This window comes from Amphiprion ocellaris, chromosome 22 (genome assembly GCF_022539595.1).
Source record: "Amphiprion ocellaris isolate individual 3 ecotype Okinawa chromosome 22, ASM2253959v1, whole genome shotgun sequence".
Lineage (NCBI taxonomy): Eukaryota > Metazoa > Chordata > Actinopteri > Pomacentridae > Amphiprion > Amphiprion ocellaris.
This window is the reverse complement of record NC_072787.1, coordinates 5,808,143-5,822,963: the sequence shown is the minus strand read 5'-3', so window position 1 is coordinate 5,822,963 and position 14,821 is coordinate 5,808,143. Positions and strand designations below refer to the sequence as shown.

Below are 14,821 nucleotides of genomic sequence, written 5' to 3'. Positions count from 1 at the left end.
CATCAATAGAAAAAAAAAATAAAAATTTGAAAAAAGAAAAGAAAACCAAACCAACACAAAAGAAAAAGAGATTCAATAATAAATGAACAAACGGTACTGAGCATCATAATTGTGTGTGTCTTGATAGTATAGAATAGAATAGAATAGGCCAGAAGAGGATGCTAGTGCGAGAGAGAATGAGTTTAGGGTAGAGACTGGAGAGATTCTCAGCACATTCTGGCGGGACCCATCATTTGCTGAAATGGGACTCGGCAGTAGCTGGCGAGACCTGATCAAACATGCAAGTGTGAAGAACCCCGAAGCCCAGAACAGCAATCACGGCAAGGCAGGGCCAAGCCAACAGGGCACCCCTCCCCCCAGGCAGTAGGAGCCACAGGGCGGCACCCCCAGAGAGCCACCGGGGGCCACCGTGAACGACGCGAACCCGGAGAACAAGAGGGAGCAGCTACTGACACCCCCCTGCGCGCCCAGACCGACCCAGGCGGCCCGGGGCACGAGGACCCACCCGCCACCCAAACCCCAACCCCACCCACCCCCAGCCCCCACCGAACCCCCCACCCCACCACCCGACCCGCCCACCCCCATCCCCTCTCCCTCCCCCCGAGGGGGCCAACGGCCCCACACAGCCAGGAAGCCAGACACAGGGGCCGAGCGGCCCACCGAAGGGGCGGCAACCAGCCCATCACAAGGCAGGCCGCCACCGGGAGCCGGCCAGAGGAAATCGGAGCCGGGACCCGATGCGAGTCCAGAGAGTAAAAATGGACAGTGTGGTGGGGCCCGGCGATGCCGACAGGGAGGCACCCCGCATACCCCCCGCACCAGGCCCCAGGCGAGCGCAGTACACCCAGGGCCCCCACCCCCCGCAATGCGCCCTGACAACCCACCGGGACAGAGCCACCACATGCCGCCAGCCCGCAGTACAGCCACAGCGCCCACCAAGACGGCCAATCCAGCCCCCGCAGCCCACCAAGAGCCATCGCACCTGCCCGGACCCGTCGGGCACGCAGGAGAACCCCCCCCGACCACAGCCCCCAGGTGGCGCGCAGTTTAGAGGGAACAGTGGTTACAGGTGCCTTCTGTTCTTACTGGGGTTGGAAATTCAGTGTTACTCATCGTGCACCTGCAGCCTGGACTCAAACACACAACAGTTTAAAGCTTTTTATCCTCAGAGTAATTTAAGTTTCTGTCTCAATTTACCTCCAGGTTGTCCTTGTTTTGTTTGATTCATTTGCTTAATAGTTTCAACGTTCTAATTATTTTTGAGGTTTCATCAGTTGTGAAGGTTTCCACTCATCCATTTCCTGGTAGATCTAAAGTCCTTAAATAAAGGCAACTGGACTTACCTCTAATCCGAAACACTAATTGAGTTCTGTTTATATTATTTTGTAATGTTAACATTTTTATCATCAGTCTTATCCTCTTTTATTTTCGTACTTTCATACGTTGCCTGTGCGCCTCAATGAATTCTGACTTTAGGTACTTTAGGTAAAGGTTAAATGAGTAAACATGCTTCAGGATCTAATCTGCAATCTGTTGCAAAAGTTAAGACAGTGCAATTTGTTGTCTGACTGATTCCCTTTGGGCCGTTTTGAACACGACTGTATTAAATCAGCTGATCTATAAAGAGACAAATAAATTACACTCCATACTTAAACTCAGCAGGGCTGCAAATGGAATAACAAACCAACTAACTGTTATTTCTCTTGATAAATTTTGATGTCAAACAAGAATCCAAAAAATCACACTGTCGTTAAATTATCGTATTTGAGAGAAGTGTGATATTTTTGCCAGAAAATTACTCAAATGATTCATCCATTATGAAAATAAAAGATTATGTCAATCAACTGAACAATTAATTAACAAGAAAAGCACAGTACTCTGCCAAGGCTGCTCATTACCATATGACATTGTCAGAAATGCAGCATCTGTTTATTAGTTATTGATGATCAGAAATCACGACAACATAGAATGTGTCCATTTAATATAAATGTACCCTCAAACAAAATGACCTTGCACTAAGCACAGACATGTGTTATGTATGTGTACATTATGTACGGATTCCGAATCACGTGACCTAAATATGTAGCGGGTGGCGGGAATTGATGGGACTCGGAAACACCCCCACAATTTAATCAATTTTTCCTTGTATCATTTCTGATGGATAAGTCCTGATAAGTCCTCAGTGGTGGATTCGTAGTAGGATCACAATCATGTGATCATCAGCAGGCAGCTGACGTAGTGTTCACTGGTTGTCATAGCTACAGTGCCGCTATTTCACAATAATACAGAAATCTTTAACAAATCCGTGGATCCAGACTATAAGCTGCATCACTGCCAGAATCTAATCATTTGGTCCTTGTGTCATTTCTGACCTTCCCTGAAAATTTCATCCAAATCCGTTCATCCGTTGTCGCGCACAAATGGAAAAACAGATGGACAGACAAACATAAGCCAACTGTCACATAACTCCGCGGCTTTCCTTGGCGGAGTAACAAACTGTTGCTGACTTAACTTCTGGTGGTACAACTCAATCACATGGCAGACTTTTTGTACATTTAGAAAACACAGATTATGTTAAATCTGAGGTCTTTCAAATTAAATATTTGTACCTAGGTCAATATATAATTGAAGGAGTTTTGAAGTCCATGGGATATATCTTGCAAACATTTTTATTAAAAGTAAAAAAAACTAATGTTTTTATGTTCATGTCTTTACAAATTCTATAATTATTTATTATGGAAACAATCACTTAATAAAAAATGACTGGATATCACTAAAATGTCAACTAAATAACCGTCCGAATTTAATAACAACCACCTTCTAATTAGCTAAACAATAATAAAATGAGCTCATTCAGAAATGTTTGGATTGTGTTCTTTTTATTAAGTTGAGATAATCATGAGAGTTATTTCTTTTTGGCAATATATTAAATTCTATATGGAAAATAACAAATTGTATCTGTGTCTGAGAAATCACTTTCAACTAAATTCCCCATTACAAAAACACCTCTCAAGGAAGTGTGTTAATTCCAGATCACATGACCTGCTCCACATGATGTCATTTCCTCCTGAAGAAAAGACTGGCCAGACTCCAAGGCTTTCTGAGTTATTTAATATAAAGTAGTCAACAGGTTTACTACAATATCTTCAGAAATAACTTTCAATTTTATTCAATTGGATATATTTTAGAAGAATCTTTCTCTAAAAATACCATGTTGTGTTTGGTTATAGGCGGCCATGTTGATTTTAGGTCTGAAAACAGCAAAAATGTCAACTATGTTACACAAAGTTCCACAATTCTACATTGACCCACTTATTCTTCCAGTGAAATAACTCAATAACCACAGTGTTCTGTAGAAGACTGACTTCAACGAGCTCTTACTTCATCAACCTTTGACATTTCGGAAATATAGGTCACTTTCATCATCCAAGCTTTGAAACAGTTTTGTACAACTGATCAGTGGTGAAACTAAATACTGACTGAGGAAAAAAAAAACACACCAACACCAGTTAATCCATTTTTAATAGATCATACAATCAAAAACAGAGAAAGGAGTTAAAGTGAAAGAATTCAGTAATGCTGTCAAACCTAGTGTCACAGTCATTTATCTCTTTTGTTTGTATTTAGGCAACAATGAATAATTATATAGGCCTCAGTCCAGTATTATTAACACAGAATATCCTGCTTGACACAGATGGGTTAGTGGGACTGGGCTGGTTGTGTGTTCACAGTTCATATCTCAGAATTATTCAAGTAAAATTAGCGACTTGGAAGAATTCCTTTGGCATGCTCAACTTTCAGAAATTAACACTGTGGCTATTTTTAACACACATAATACTCCATTACCTTTTTTTTTTTTTTTTAAACTCCACTGCTCTGTTGTTCTTATTGCATAAGACATTAACGGACATATAAGAATAAAGGGGCACCAGCCATTTCCCATAAAAATACGGATACTGTGACAAAGTTAGAAGGAAATTTGTAAAATTATCTCGACACTTGGCTTATTAACATCATTTTTTTGGTCACTGTGTGTGTAGTGTGACTGAAACTAGCATTTAGTTTTATCTCTTCCTGTGACCACGTCTTATTTTAACGCATGGATTCATAAACCTAAGTAGACCCCACATTTTACAGAATAAAAAACAGAAGTTTGAACGTAAGCTTTTCCTCAATAAAAAATAATATCAACATTAGTAATCACTTCTTTAAAAAAAAAATTACATAAAATTTTGCACTTACATACAAAATAAAAATATCAAGTAAAACATGTAACATCCCACTACGAAAAGGGGAAATAAAAACAGAAAAAAAAAAGAACAGCTGTTGGCCAGCAGACCACACCCTGGTTGTAGAAAGGCTGTTTGCTGCTGAGGCACCTTCATATATCAGCCATACAAAAACAATCTGAGGAGAAGTGTTCTGCATATTTAGCATTATGTTAAATTACTGCATAAATAAATCAACTCTGAATCAAGGGCATAGAAAAAAACATTTGTTACCAGTATAAACAAATATTCCATTCATAGCAGATCATTTTCAATTTTGGCTTGTAGGTGTCAAAGAGTAAATACAAACCCATCACATTCCCTCAAGTGACTTCTTAGGGTATATTTTCACGACTAGCAAACTGAAAATGTTAAGCCAACGTGAAATATCAAGTATTTTAAGGTCTCTGGGTTAAGGCGCAGATAAACTATTACTTATTTCTTGCATTAGAGGACACTTACTATACAGACAATAGGGGAAAAAAAGAGAAGTACCGTTGCAATTCTGAACAACATGTAGTGCATTCACTCTCTACATAGACACTCTTTTATAGGTTTATATTTAATGACCTTAACTGCATTTATTTAAACTGAAATATACCAAAGTGCATGATGCATAATTTGTATTACATGTCTAAACTCATGGTCCGTTACCGCTGTTTGTTATTTCCATGTTAGCATGAGAGTGAGGGCGTAATATTGTTAGGCCTCAAGTCATTCACTTTCAGCTACAGATAACCTCGGGTTATATTTAATTGAGACATTAGATTAGTAGGATTCAACTTTAGATTAAAAAGGCACCAAACAGTGTCTTGCATAAGGAGTGCCTTTGTTACTTCTTGTTACCATGATAATCGTTTGATTTGGCTCACTGTTGTTAGCATAGTTCCATTACCTTTGAATAAAATGCCAAGAATTCAGATGTAAAATTTGACGGCTAACGAAGCATAGTTGGTTCAACTGCATGTAGCAATTAATCTCCCACAGCATGACAGCAAACCAACACTCTTTCACCTGAAATCACACTGACGTACAGACGACTACTCCTCCACAAGCTGTTTTTTTGTTGGTTTTATCCTTCATTACATTCCACTGAAATCTGGAAAATTAAATCATGCTCACTGATGTCACAGCTTCACTGTGTTGTCTTGTTTTATAAGAAACTGTGTATTGGTTTGATAGCACACGCTCAAGGATTATCATTTACTCATTCTTGTCATTTGGGAAAAAAATGTTCACTGCTGCAGGCAAACCTTACAGCTGAAGAAGAGCTCAAAGGGGCTGATTGTTAAAAGAACACAAGGATATCCCAGAAGAGAGGTTCTAGTTCATTTAAGCCTGGCATACTGTCTATTAATGTGGCTATTGTGGTTATACATAAACTACCAGTCAAAGGTTTGGACGCACCTTCTCATTCAGTGTTGTTTATTTGTATTATTTTCTACATTGTAAATTAATACTGAAGATGAACACTTTGTTTACAACATAATTCCATATGCATTCTTTTATAGTTTTGATGTCTTCAGTATTAATCTACAATGTACAAAATAATTAAATAAAAATCATTGAATGAGAAGGCGTGTCCAAACTTTTGACTGGTAGTGTACTAACTCTGAGATAAGAGAAAATGAGGAATGCAACGTCCCAAACAAAGATGATTTTTACATGAACAATGTTACACATTTGTTTTCAGTCTGACCAGGGTTAAATGCAGAAATTGGCTGCCTGGAACGGACATGTTGTTAACTGCATTAGGGCTCCCTATCCTGGGATATTTGCCAGCTGACCTCATCTCTCTGCACATTGATTTGTTTACCAGTGTGAGGCTGACTTTCTCCATGAGGATGGAACCAGAGGTGGAGAGACAACAAAACACCCTGAAAGAAACCGGTGGAGTTTACTGAGGAGGAAAACTGTTGCTATAAAGACTTGGACCTGTTGATGGCTGAAAAATCTCCATGTCGCAATGGATGAGAGGAATCCCAGCTGAGAAACTACAACTAAAATATCTGTAGGTTTGATAAAAACCCTGAAGATGATGTTAAATGTAAAATCTACAGGAAGAAAAGACCAAAACCAGCTGGATCAAACGCTCAGCTCTCTATACGGTAAGGAAAAGCTAACACAATTAGCAAAAACTCCATTCCAAGCAGCTAATTTCTGTGTTTACTTTCAGGTGGACTGAAGACAAAGGTTCACATAAAATGAGCTGTCTTTGGGAAGCTGCTAAACACCATTTCCAGTCTGTACAGCAGAAGCAGAAGCAAAGAGTGTGAAGTTAGCATCACACAAAGACCCACCATACACACATTAATTGGAAGTATTCCAGGTTGAAATAAACCTGAATTCTCTTTTAGTACCTGTTGGCAGTAGACTGGTCTTAATTCAATAGGCTGTGAGTGAAAAAGTACTAAGGAGCTGACATGAAAATGTCTTGGTGAAAGTGCTAAAAGATTCCATTCAGTTAGCAAATAGCAGTCACAGACTTTTAGAGGGCTGGGAAGTATTACCCAACTATCTTCCCCACAATGTAGTAACAAAGGAAAAAAAGTTTATTTTAAACAAAAAACAAACTCTTTGTGGCTTGATGTGCATAGCATATATACTGAAGGCATGACTTTCTCTGCTTTACAGCTGGATTTAGTGTCATCGACTGCTAAATCTTGGGTCTCCACCCATTTATGAACTGCATGAGTTTCTTCACCTGCAGTTTGCTTAGCTTGAAGTCCTCAGACAAAATCTCCTCAGTCAGCTGCAGGAGAAGATTCCCGTCAATCTTCTCAGACACAAAAAGTGAAACAATGTCATCCGGCATGCCAATAAACTTCAGAGATTTGGACACCTCTTCAATAGAAAGGCCGGCCAAACTGGACGGCGGCTGCCACTGAGCAGTGGGAGGCAAGGATGGACAGTTGAGAGTTAACGAGTTTGAGATGGAAAAGATCTCCTCTGTGCCCTGCTCGTGTTGAGTTAAAGTTTCCTGCTTACTGTCACAGACCGATTCCGACAGTAAATCTGTGCACTTCTTTGGGGCATTTGGTTTTGGTGTTCTTGGTGGCAAGATGGGGCAGGAGAGGCTCTGCTTAGTGTTGGATTCTTCTATTGGCTTGTCTCTGTACATTTCTGAATTGTAACTCGAAGATTTGGTGCAGATCTGAGAGGCTTTCTGCAAGCTGAAGTCCTTACTGCTGTGTGCGTGCTCGCGGCCATCAAAGTCAACAAGGCTGGACGTACAGGTTTTCGGGGTGCTTGGGGATCTCTTTCTGGGATAACTGTAGTAGCTTCGACAGCTGGATGGTAGAAACTCCTCCATGCAGCGTGATTCTCCTCCGCTGAAGTTATTCGGCCAAGACAACCGGGAGGACACTCCGTCCGACAGCAGGCTGCCACTGGGTGAAGAAGTGTTTGGTTCAGTGCTGCTGGATTTACCCCAGCTACAAGGATAGCACACGTGGCTTTGCTCTTGCTGGTCCGCTCCCTCTTGCTCACATGCTCCACTACTAATGGAAAAACACAAGATTAATTTGTGGTATGAGAGCAAACCTTAAATAGACCTCATTATTAGATTTAAACTTAATAGAGAAGCTGTTGTTAGAATGCAGGTAAACAGACTAATGTTGGTTACTTGTGGTATTCTTACATGTTGTGGAGACCAGAAGAGTAATAGGAGAGGGTCGGACTTGGAGACCGAGTGTCTTGCTGCCGAGGCTTCAAGGGGATTGGCATCGATGGCATCTGTTTGAGACTACGTGGAGGGATTGGTGGAGCGTTCAAGAGACGACATTCTTCCTTCACCTACAATGAAATGACCTGACTTTGAAACAGCCAGCAAAACTAACATTTTTAATGTTTTCTAAAGCTGCAGGTGTTGGATACTGTGTACAATCACTAGCCTTGGAATTTCTGTGAAATCAGGCCACATTTTTGATGACAGTTTACATTTAGCAATTGCCTATCGACATAATAATTATATTAGTAGTGACCATCATTCCCATGGTGAATTCAGATTGTCTTCCTAAATACGGGGGATTCAGAGATGAACAATGCATGCATGAAATCCAGTGCGATATTTTAATTCATTCATTCAGCATCTTCCCTATCTACTGTTGCTCTGTTTACATCAGGTCAGAGGTGTGGAGTCACAAAAAAAGACGTTGCTCTTGCTTCACATTAAAAGCGGTCAACTGTCTGAACAGAGGATAACTTTAACTGTGAAGAAGCCACAGAATACACAATGTAGTTGCCACCATTGCTTTGTTACCATTTAATAAAAATGAACAACAAGTCCACAGTCAATTCTGGCTTTTTTTGGCAGCTTTTTTAAAGATTTTGCAAAAGAGAAGTGGAAATAGAGCAGCAGGTGAGGTAACAGACAATACAAAGTAACGGCCGTTGAGTAGACTTGCATCATGCATACTGAAACGTGATTGTGGTCGTGATCATTAATGGCTGAGTTCTTTATTAAAGCAGAGTAAGTTTGTTTGTCTGCATCTTTTTGACCAGGCTGGTTCCAGTGCTAGTTCAGAGCCAGTGCCTGACTTAGCACCAGTTCTTTGTGTATCCACCAACTAAGCAACGGCTCCAGGCTCCAAAAACTGGTGCTTTTCAGGCACCAACTCTTTGCTGGGCCAGAGTTAAGAACCAAGTACGTCACGGGCTGAGGGTGGGGTTACAGCGACCAACAATCAACGGCGGAAACACAGAACCACCACTTTTAAACAATCGAACAAGTAGTAGTAATTGCCTCGCAATTAACCTTAAGATCATCTATAAAGATAAACACAGATATTATCATCAACTTGCATTTGTTTGCTGCTATGTAAAGATAAAGTAGCCAAGCTAACGCTAACACGTTCACTGTTAAGAATCAAAACATCTCTGACAATTACCTGTCTTCTCAAACGTAGTCGCTGTTGCCTGTGACTACAATGAAGACAGGTAGCTACTAACAGTTAGACTTCTTGTTTCTGGATCGCAATGAAGGCTGGCAAAGTCAGGAACAGCACTCGCTACACATGCAGTGGCGAACTGACGTTTTACGATGACGCAATGACATGGCTCTAACTTTGCTCCTTGCCAATGGAAAAACAAACCGGTTCTTAGGAGGCACGAGAATTGAACCAACTGAGCACCAGCACCGAACTGGCACCTGGTTCTTTTTGGTCGAAAAGGGGTATAAAAGATACACCACTTGTTACCACTGTATTTTTGGCAAACAATGATAACGGACATCACCACTGCAACTAGAATTTAAGTTTAAGAACTACAATTTTAAAGTATGGCAGTTTGTACTCACAGCTTCAGACTTGGGTGGGACTGGTGGTGGAGTAAGAGGCACATCTGAACCAGTTATGGCACCAAGAGGACAAGTGACTGGGTATGACAGAGCAGCTGTTGTCGCGCAGCCATTGTTGATGCCTCGGACTCCTTCACTGGAGGAGGGTTTTGGGATCTGACCTCTCAAATGATCCAGCCACAGCTCCTCATAGGGAACATCCATCTTGTTGAGAGGCGAGTGTTGGTTTGTGCTATCCAGCTCAGGAAAAAAGTGTTCATTTTCTCCAGATTCTGAGGGATTGCTATCAGATGGCAGGAGAGCCCAGTCTCCACACAGCGTCATGCAGCCCTGCAGGTTGACTTCACTGTTACCGTGCAGGTTGCTGCCATAAACACACACAGACAGCCGGTGGAAGGACTGGGTGAGTTCATCTCTGGCGTACGTTAAAGAGGTGGGAATCTGCATGTGGTTGGGACACCCGTTAGAGCTGCCGCTGCCTCCGCTGCTTCCACTGCAGCTACCATTCCCGCTGCTTTTCTTGGGACTTTTGCCTTCGTCATTCCAGTCTGTCCGCACGTCTCGGACGGCACGGGAGTAGTCATCTATGTCAAACTGCTCCTGGCAGAAGGAGTACCAGCGATGTACCATAGTATCTAGCCACAACTCTCCTTGCAGGAGTTCTTCTGGAACAATAAATCGAGGCATGGCCATATAGAAAGGGAAATGGATGGGGATGATTTTGTTGCTCCTCAAAATGCAGCACACGACCACCGTCTTTGTCTGAATGTTAACCAACTTGTAGCGGTGACCCTCTCGGATGAGGTGGAGGTCGTGCTGGTTGCGGGGCGGACTGCTGGGTACTGTGACGTTGACAGGGAGACGGGTTTTCTCCACAATGTTCCTGATGGTGTGCTCGCCGTCCTGCATCTGAAGCTCCAGCGGACTGCAGGTGCTGAACCTGCCTTTGCACTGGAAGGGCAGGCTGATGCTCTCGTTGGTGCGATGGTTCATGCAAATCAAGCAGGGCATCTTTCCTCTACCAATCTTACTGATGGAGTTCAGCTTCCCAATCTTCTTAAACAGGGTGTTAAATCTTGATTTTTCTTTGGAGCATTTGGCATAGAGGATCTCAGCCTGGCCCATTAATGTCAATTCATCACCAGTGCTTAGTGTAATGTTGTAAACTTCTGTGTCTTCATTGCATTCTCCTGATGCCATCTATGAAAAAATTATATACAGCATAAACACTGAACATACTGAGAGAACTTTCAACAAAAAAAGAAACCCTGGCAGTAAACATGGGCTAGTGCACACTTGTTTGCTTTACTTTTTATATATGCCGAAGACTATTATGCTACATAAGTTGGACCTGACATATATAGGGTGAAAGTACAAATTTTGATACATTCTGCTGTTTTTAAGGCAACATTTTTAAGCTACATTTTCTGAAAATTAACCCCATTCACACTTAGAAGATTTCAATCTTTTTTGTTATATAACGTAGGGAATATCCCCTAGTGCAAAAAATGTTTGTACATTTTGAAACAATTTTGAAAAACTGTCAAACCATGACGTAAAAATCTGTAAACTCTAGAACAGTTTGATGCAGTTTATATAACAAGCAATCGCTGTAATTAGGTTAATCAGGAGAAAAGTGTGTTTTTAAGATTTTTTTTCTCTTGAAAAAATAGATTTCTTGACTCCTGCACAGTTTTTAATGGAAAAATGCCTTAATATGTGTGACAATACTGTAATTTTTGCAATTAATTTTCGAAAAGAATACAGTTTTTTTCCAGTTAAATGTATATATTGTTATACTGGTAATGGAAACATGCTGCAATATTTATAACAAGTAACATGGCAATTTCTGCATTTATTACATGTAAAAAAACACAGTTTGTTACTGGTCAAACTGATGTACTTTTGTGTTAATGATGGACAAATGCTTTAACATTTATGACAGCTTTAACTGCAATTTTTTGCTGAAAATACATATATTTAATGTTAAATACACTAATTGCTGTGCTGATAATGGAAAAATGCTGTAATATTTATAATAAGTTACATAAACTTTATTTTAGATAGTATTTTCATGTAATTCTTCAAATTTTATAAGGCTAAAACTTTTTTTTTTTTACAGTAAAATACGGAATGAAGCACATTTCTTTAATCCTAGAATCAACATTATCAACACATTTCTTTACCGTAAATGTAGAAAATGTTTTACCACAATTTTACAGTAGCATTCTAGCAACCACAAGTGCCGCAATTTTACAGTAAAAACAACATTTTTCTTTACAGTGCTTTTCGGACTTGTACAGGGGTTACTAACATGATATGAACAGCACCAACAGCCACAAAAACATGTTCTTTTTATTTACTCTCACCAAACAAACAACCAATTGTCAATTGAGTTCAACAGAATAAATGTACCTTAACATTGAAAGTGATTTCTTCCATGACGTAGACCCTTTCAGGGAATGCTTTGGCCACTTCCTCCACACTGTTGAAGTACTGCACAGGCTCCTTGACATCTCTGTCCTGCTCCAGCAGCTTAAACTGACCTGAAGTAAGTGAAGACATCAGTGCTTTTTACAGAATCAAGCCAGCATTTTCCGGTAACTGGATCATAATGACAAATATCAGTAGCCCACATCCTGAAATTATTCTTCATTATGACACAAAACTATCAATACTTTGAAGAGAAGAAGAGGAAGTAATTAGTAGAGTCGAGTGTGCTCTATGGCAACAATAACTTCTCATCAACTCTAAGAAGAAAATTTTGCAGGTAAGAACTGTCACATCGTGCCCTTACGAATAATGACTGAAACTAGACAGACATGAAGACAATAACAGATCAGACAAACTAAATGAGCATCTATGAGGCTGCATCTCACCTTCATAGTGAACTGGGATCTCTATTTTGGGCCCGATGACATAGTGTCCCTCCTCCAGACTGTGGGCAGTAATAGTCGTCCACTGACGGCAGGAATGAATCAAGAGGTAGTCATTGTCTCTAAGCCCTTCGACCAACTGACCTGCAGGAATGAGAAGTGAGAAGAATGCCATTTACAAAGAAGAACATAGCACCCGCTGCACAGTCAAAGTTCTAACCGAATTGTAAAGTAAGTAACAAATAAAACCTCCTGTGACAAAATTTGTAAAAAAAAGTATGATGTCTGAAGAAGTATGAAGCTCAAAACAGGGTAAATCTGGCATTCCTGTTTTGGCATTTTGCTGTTATTTTAGCCTGATTAGACATAAACTGATGTTTTCAATGAACAACAATGACCACGGAGAATAGGCCAAACAATTAAATAACATTATGAGGAATGGTGACTCCAGTTTGGAGCTTTACAGGACACTCCAATCAAGCCAAAGTATTGGATTACTGAGCACACTCAAGTCACTATCCTCCATGGACAATGACTAATGGCCTAATCCATACCCCTCTAAAGAAGCAGCCACTAGCCTTGAAAGTACTACACAGCAGCATGATTCTGCAAAAGAGGATTAGCACTGTGACAAGTTATGAGCCTCTAGAGAGCAAAATAAAAATGCTTGCTGATAATATAATACCTTAACTTCAAAGCACATGCCATCATTAACATGCTGATGTGAGAATAAAGTCGTACAGATAAAATAACTGACTCAATATTACAGCAACCAGTAGTTGCTCACTCTCCTAGCTTACTGCTTTGCTCAAACAAATATTTTATTGACCTCTCAATCAGGTCAAAGATGAATTATCACCAATGACTGAACAGTTGACCATTTAGTCGACTGCAAATCAGCCTGCTACGTTTGTTACTTGTAGATAAATCAGCCTTTTATTTCTGGTTCAAAGTTGTTCTGTGCACTTCATATGCCTTTGCAGTGACATGCACACAATTCCAAATAGTTAGTGTGTTGCACAATAAAACACTTCTGAGTGGTTTCTACTGCAGGCCGTTTATGACATTAGGCACTTTGTTATTGTAATGTGTGGGTGGCTACAGAATGACAGCAGAGACTACACCATGTTAATAAAGCAGAAAATAAAGTTAACTTGTCGTTATTTGGAGAGATATGCTCGACAAATGCAAGAGATTTCCAATAAAGCAGCAATTTAGTTAGAATATTTCTACTTTGTAATGTAAAACATGCAGTTTTAGTGAGAAACAAGAAGACAAACTGACCAAATCAAGCAGAAAAAAATGTCTAACTGCTTAGTTTACCTTTGCTGCTAACTAGCAGCTAGCAAGCGATAAGCTCGAAAAGTTAGTATAGTTAAAAAGTTACTAACCGTTATCCAGCTTGACAATTTGAGGCAACTTATAAGCGCTGACAAGTTGATCTAAAGGTAAAGACGTCGTACTCCATGTAACATCTTTCAAATTGTTGTACAACATCGTTCCAAGGTCCATCTTGCTAGCTTACATTAGCCAACTGGAGAGCTAGCTATGTGTAAACACGGTCACAAAGAGCTACACTAAGCTAAACCAGCTAAACCTTACGGCGACTCTCCGTGTGCAGGGTCACATTATACATGACATGTTTCTTCTTAATAGTTGCATATTTCCCTTTTCGTTAGTCTACGTATCATAAAGGTCCGTATTGTGATAATGTAGCAGAGCCATGTTTGTTTAGCGACGCTGCGTCAAGTCAGCTGCACTGACGGAGAAACGGATATACTGTTACAAAATAAGAGCACTGTTTATTGTGGCGTGAAATATAAATATGGGTAAATGACAAAAACTCTCCAAAAAATCTCAGTGATATCGTTTGCTTTCTTTAGAATAGAGTGCAGGACATGTGCTAATGGCAGATTATCGACTGGTTTGTTCCCGGAGTTGTGTTATAAAGTTTTGTACTGTTGCTGATAACAAAACGAAAATAATAAATATAATAGTAAATTTATTATGATTATGATGATGCTGATGATGATTTGCAATAATAATAATAATAATAATAATAATAATAATAACAACAACAACAATAATAAGAAGAAGAAAAACTATTATTATGACACCATGACACTGTGGGGTCTTTAAGCAGCTCCTTCAGCAGCAGACTGAGACATCCACCCTGCAAGAAAGAGCGCTATCGCAGGTCCTTCATCCCATCTGCTATAAGACTTTACAACATCAGCATCACTGGCTGATGTTAACATAAACTGGACTATATCATTACCACCCCAAACCATAAAATTTGCACTGACATTCTTGCACTGCACATCTCTGCACTTTTAAACTTTATTTTTATTTTTTTCTGTTAAAAATTTTTTTCACCCTTG

General features: G+C 40.1%; 1 protein-coding gene across 2 annotated transcripts; it reads right to left on the bottom strand.

The window, feature by feature from the left end:
• Positions 1–3,504: 3,504 nt before the first annotated feature.
• garem (GRB2 associated, regulator of MAPK1) lies at positions 3,505–14,204 on the bottom strand. 2 transcript variants are annotated; one of them, XM_055007256.1, is made up of 6 exons: positions 13,832–14,204; positions 12,444–12,584; positions 11,980–12,110; positions 9,565–10,764; positions 7,909–8,063; positions 3,505–7,765 (listed from the first exon to the last, which is right to left on the bottom strand). In XM_055007256.1, the coding sequence occupies exons 1-6, from the start codon at positions 13,950–13,952 to the stop codon at positions 6,925–6,927; spliced, it is 2,589 nt and encodes an 862-aa protein (XP_054863231.1). In that variant the 5' UTR covers positions 13,953–14,204; the 3' UTR covers positions 3,505–6,924. The 2 variants fall into 2 exon arrangements, with proteins under 2 accessions (XP_054863231.1, XP_023121237.1); XM_023265469.3 differs by having other exon boundaries at positions 3,505–7,768; positions 13,832–14,203.
• Positions 14,205–14,821: the final 617 nt, after the last annotated feature.

Bases quoted from the DNA above. Each gene is read 5' to 3' on its own strand.
- garem (XM_023265469.3), bottom strand. From the start codon at position 13,952: ATGGACCTTGGAACGATGTTGTACAACAATTTGAAAGATGTTACATGG. The intron at 12,111-12,443 runs GTGAGATGCAGC...CACTTACTTCAG, and splicing joins GATCCCAGTTCACTATGAAG to GTCAGTTTAAGCTGCTGGAG. The intron at 8,064-9,564 runs GTGAGTACAAAC...ATTTCATTGTAG, and splicing joins TCCCACCCAAGTCTGAAGCT to GTGAAGGAAGAATGTCGTCT.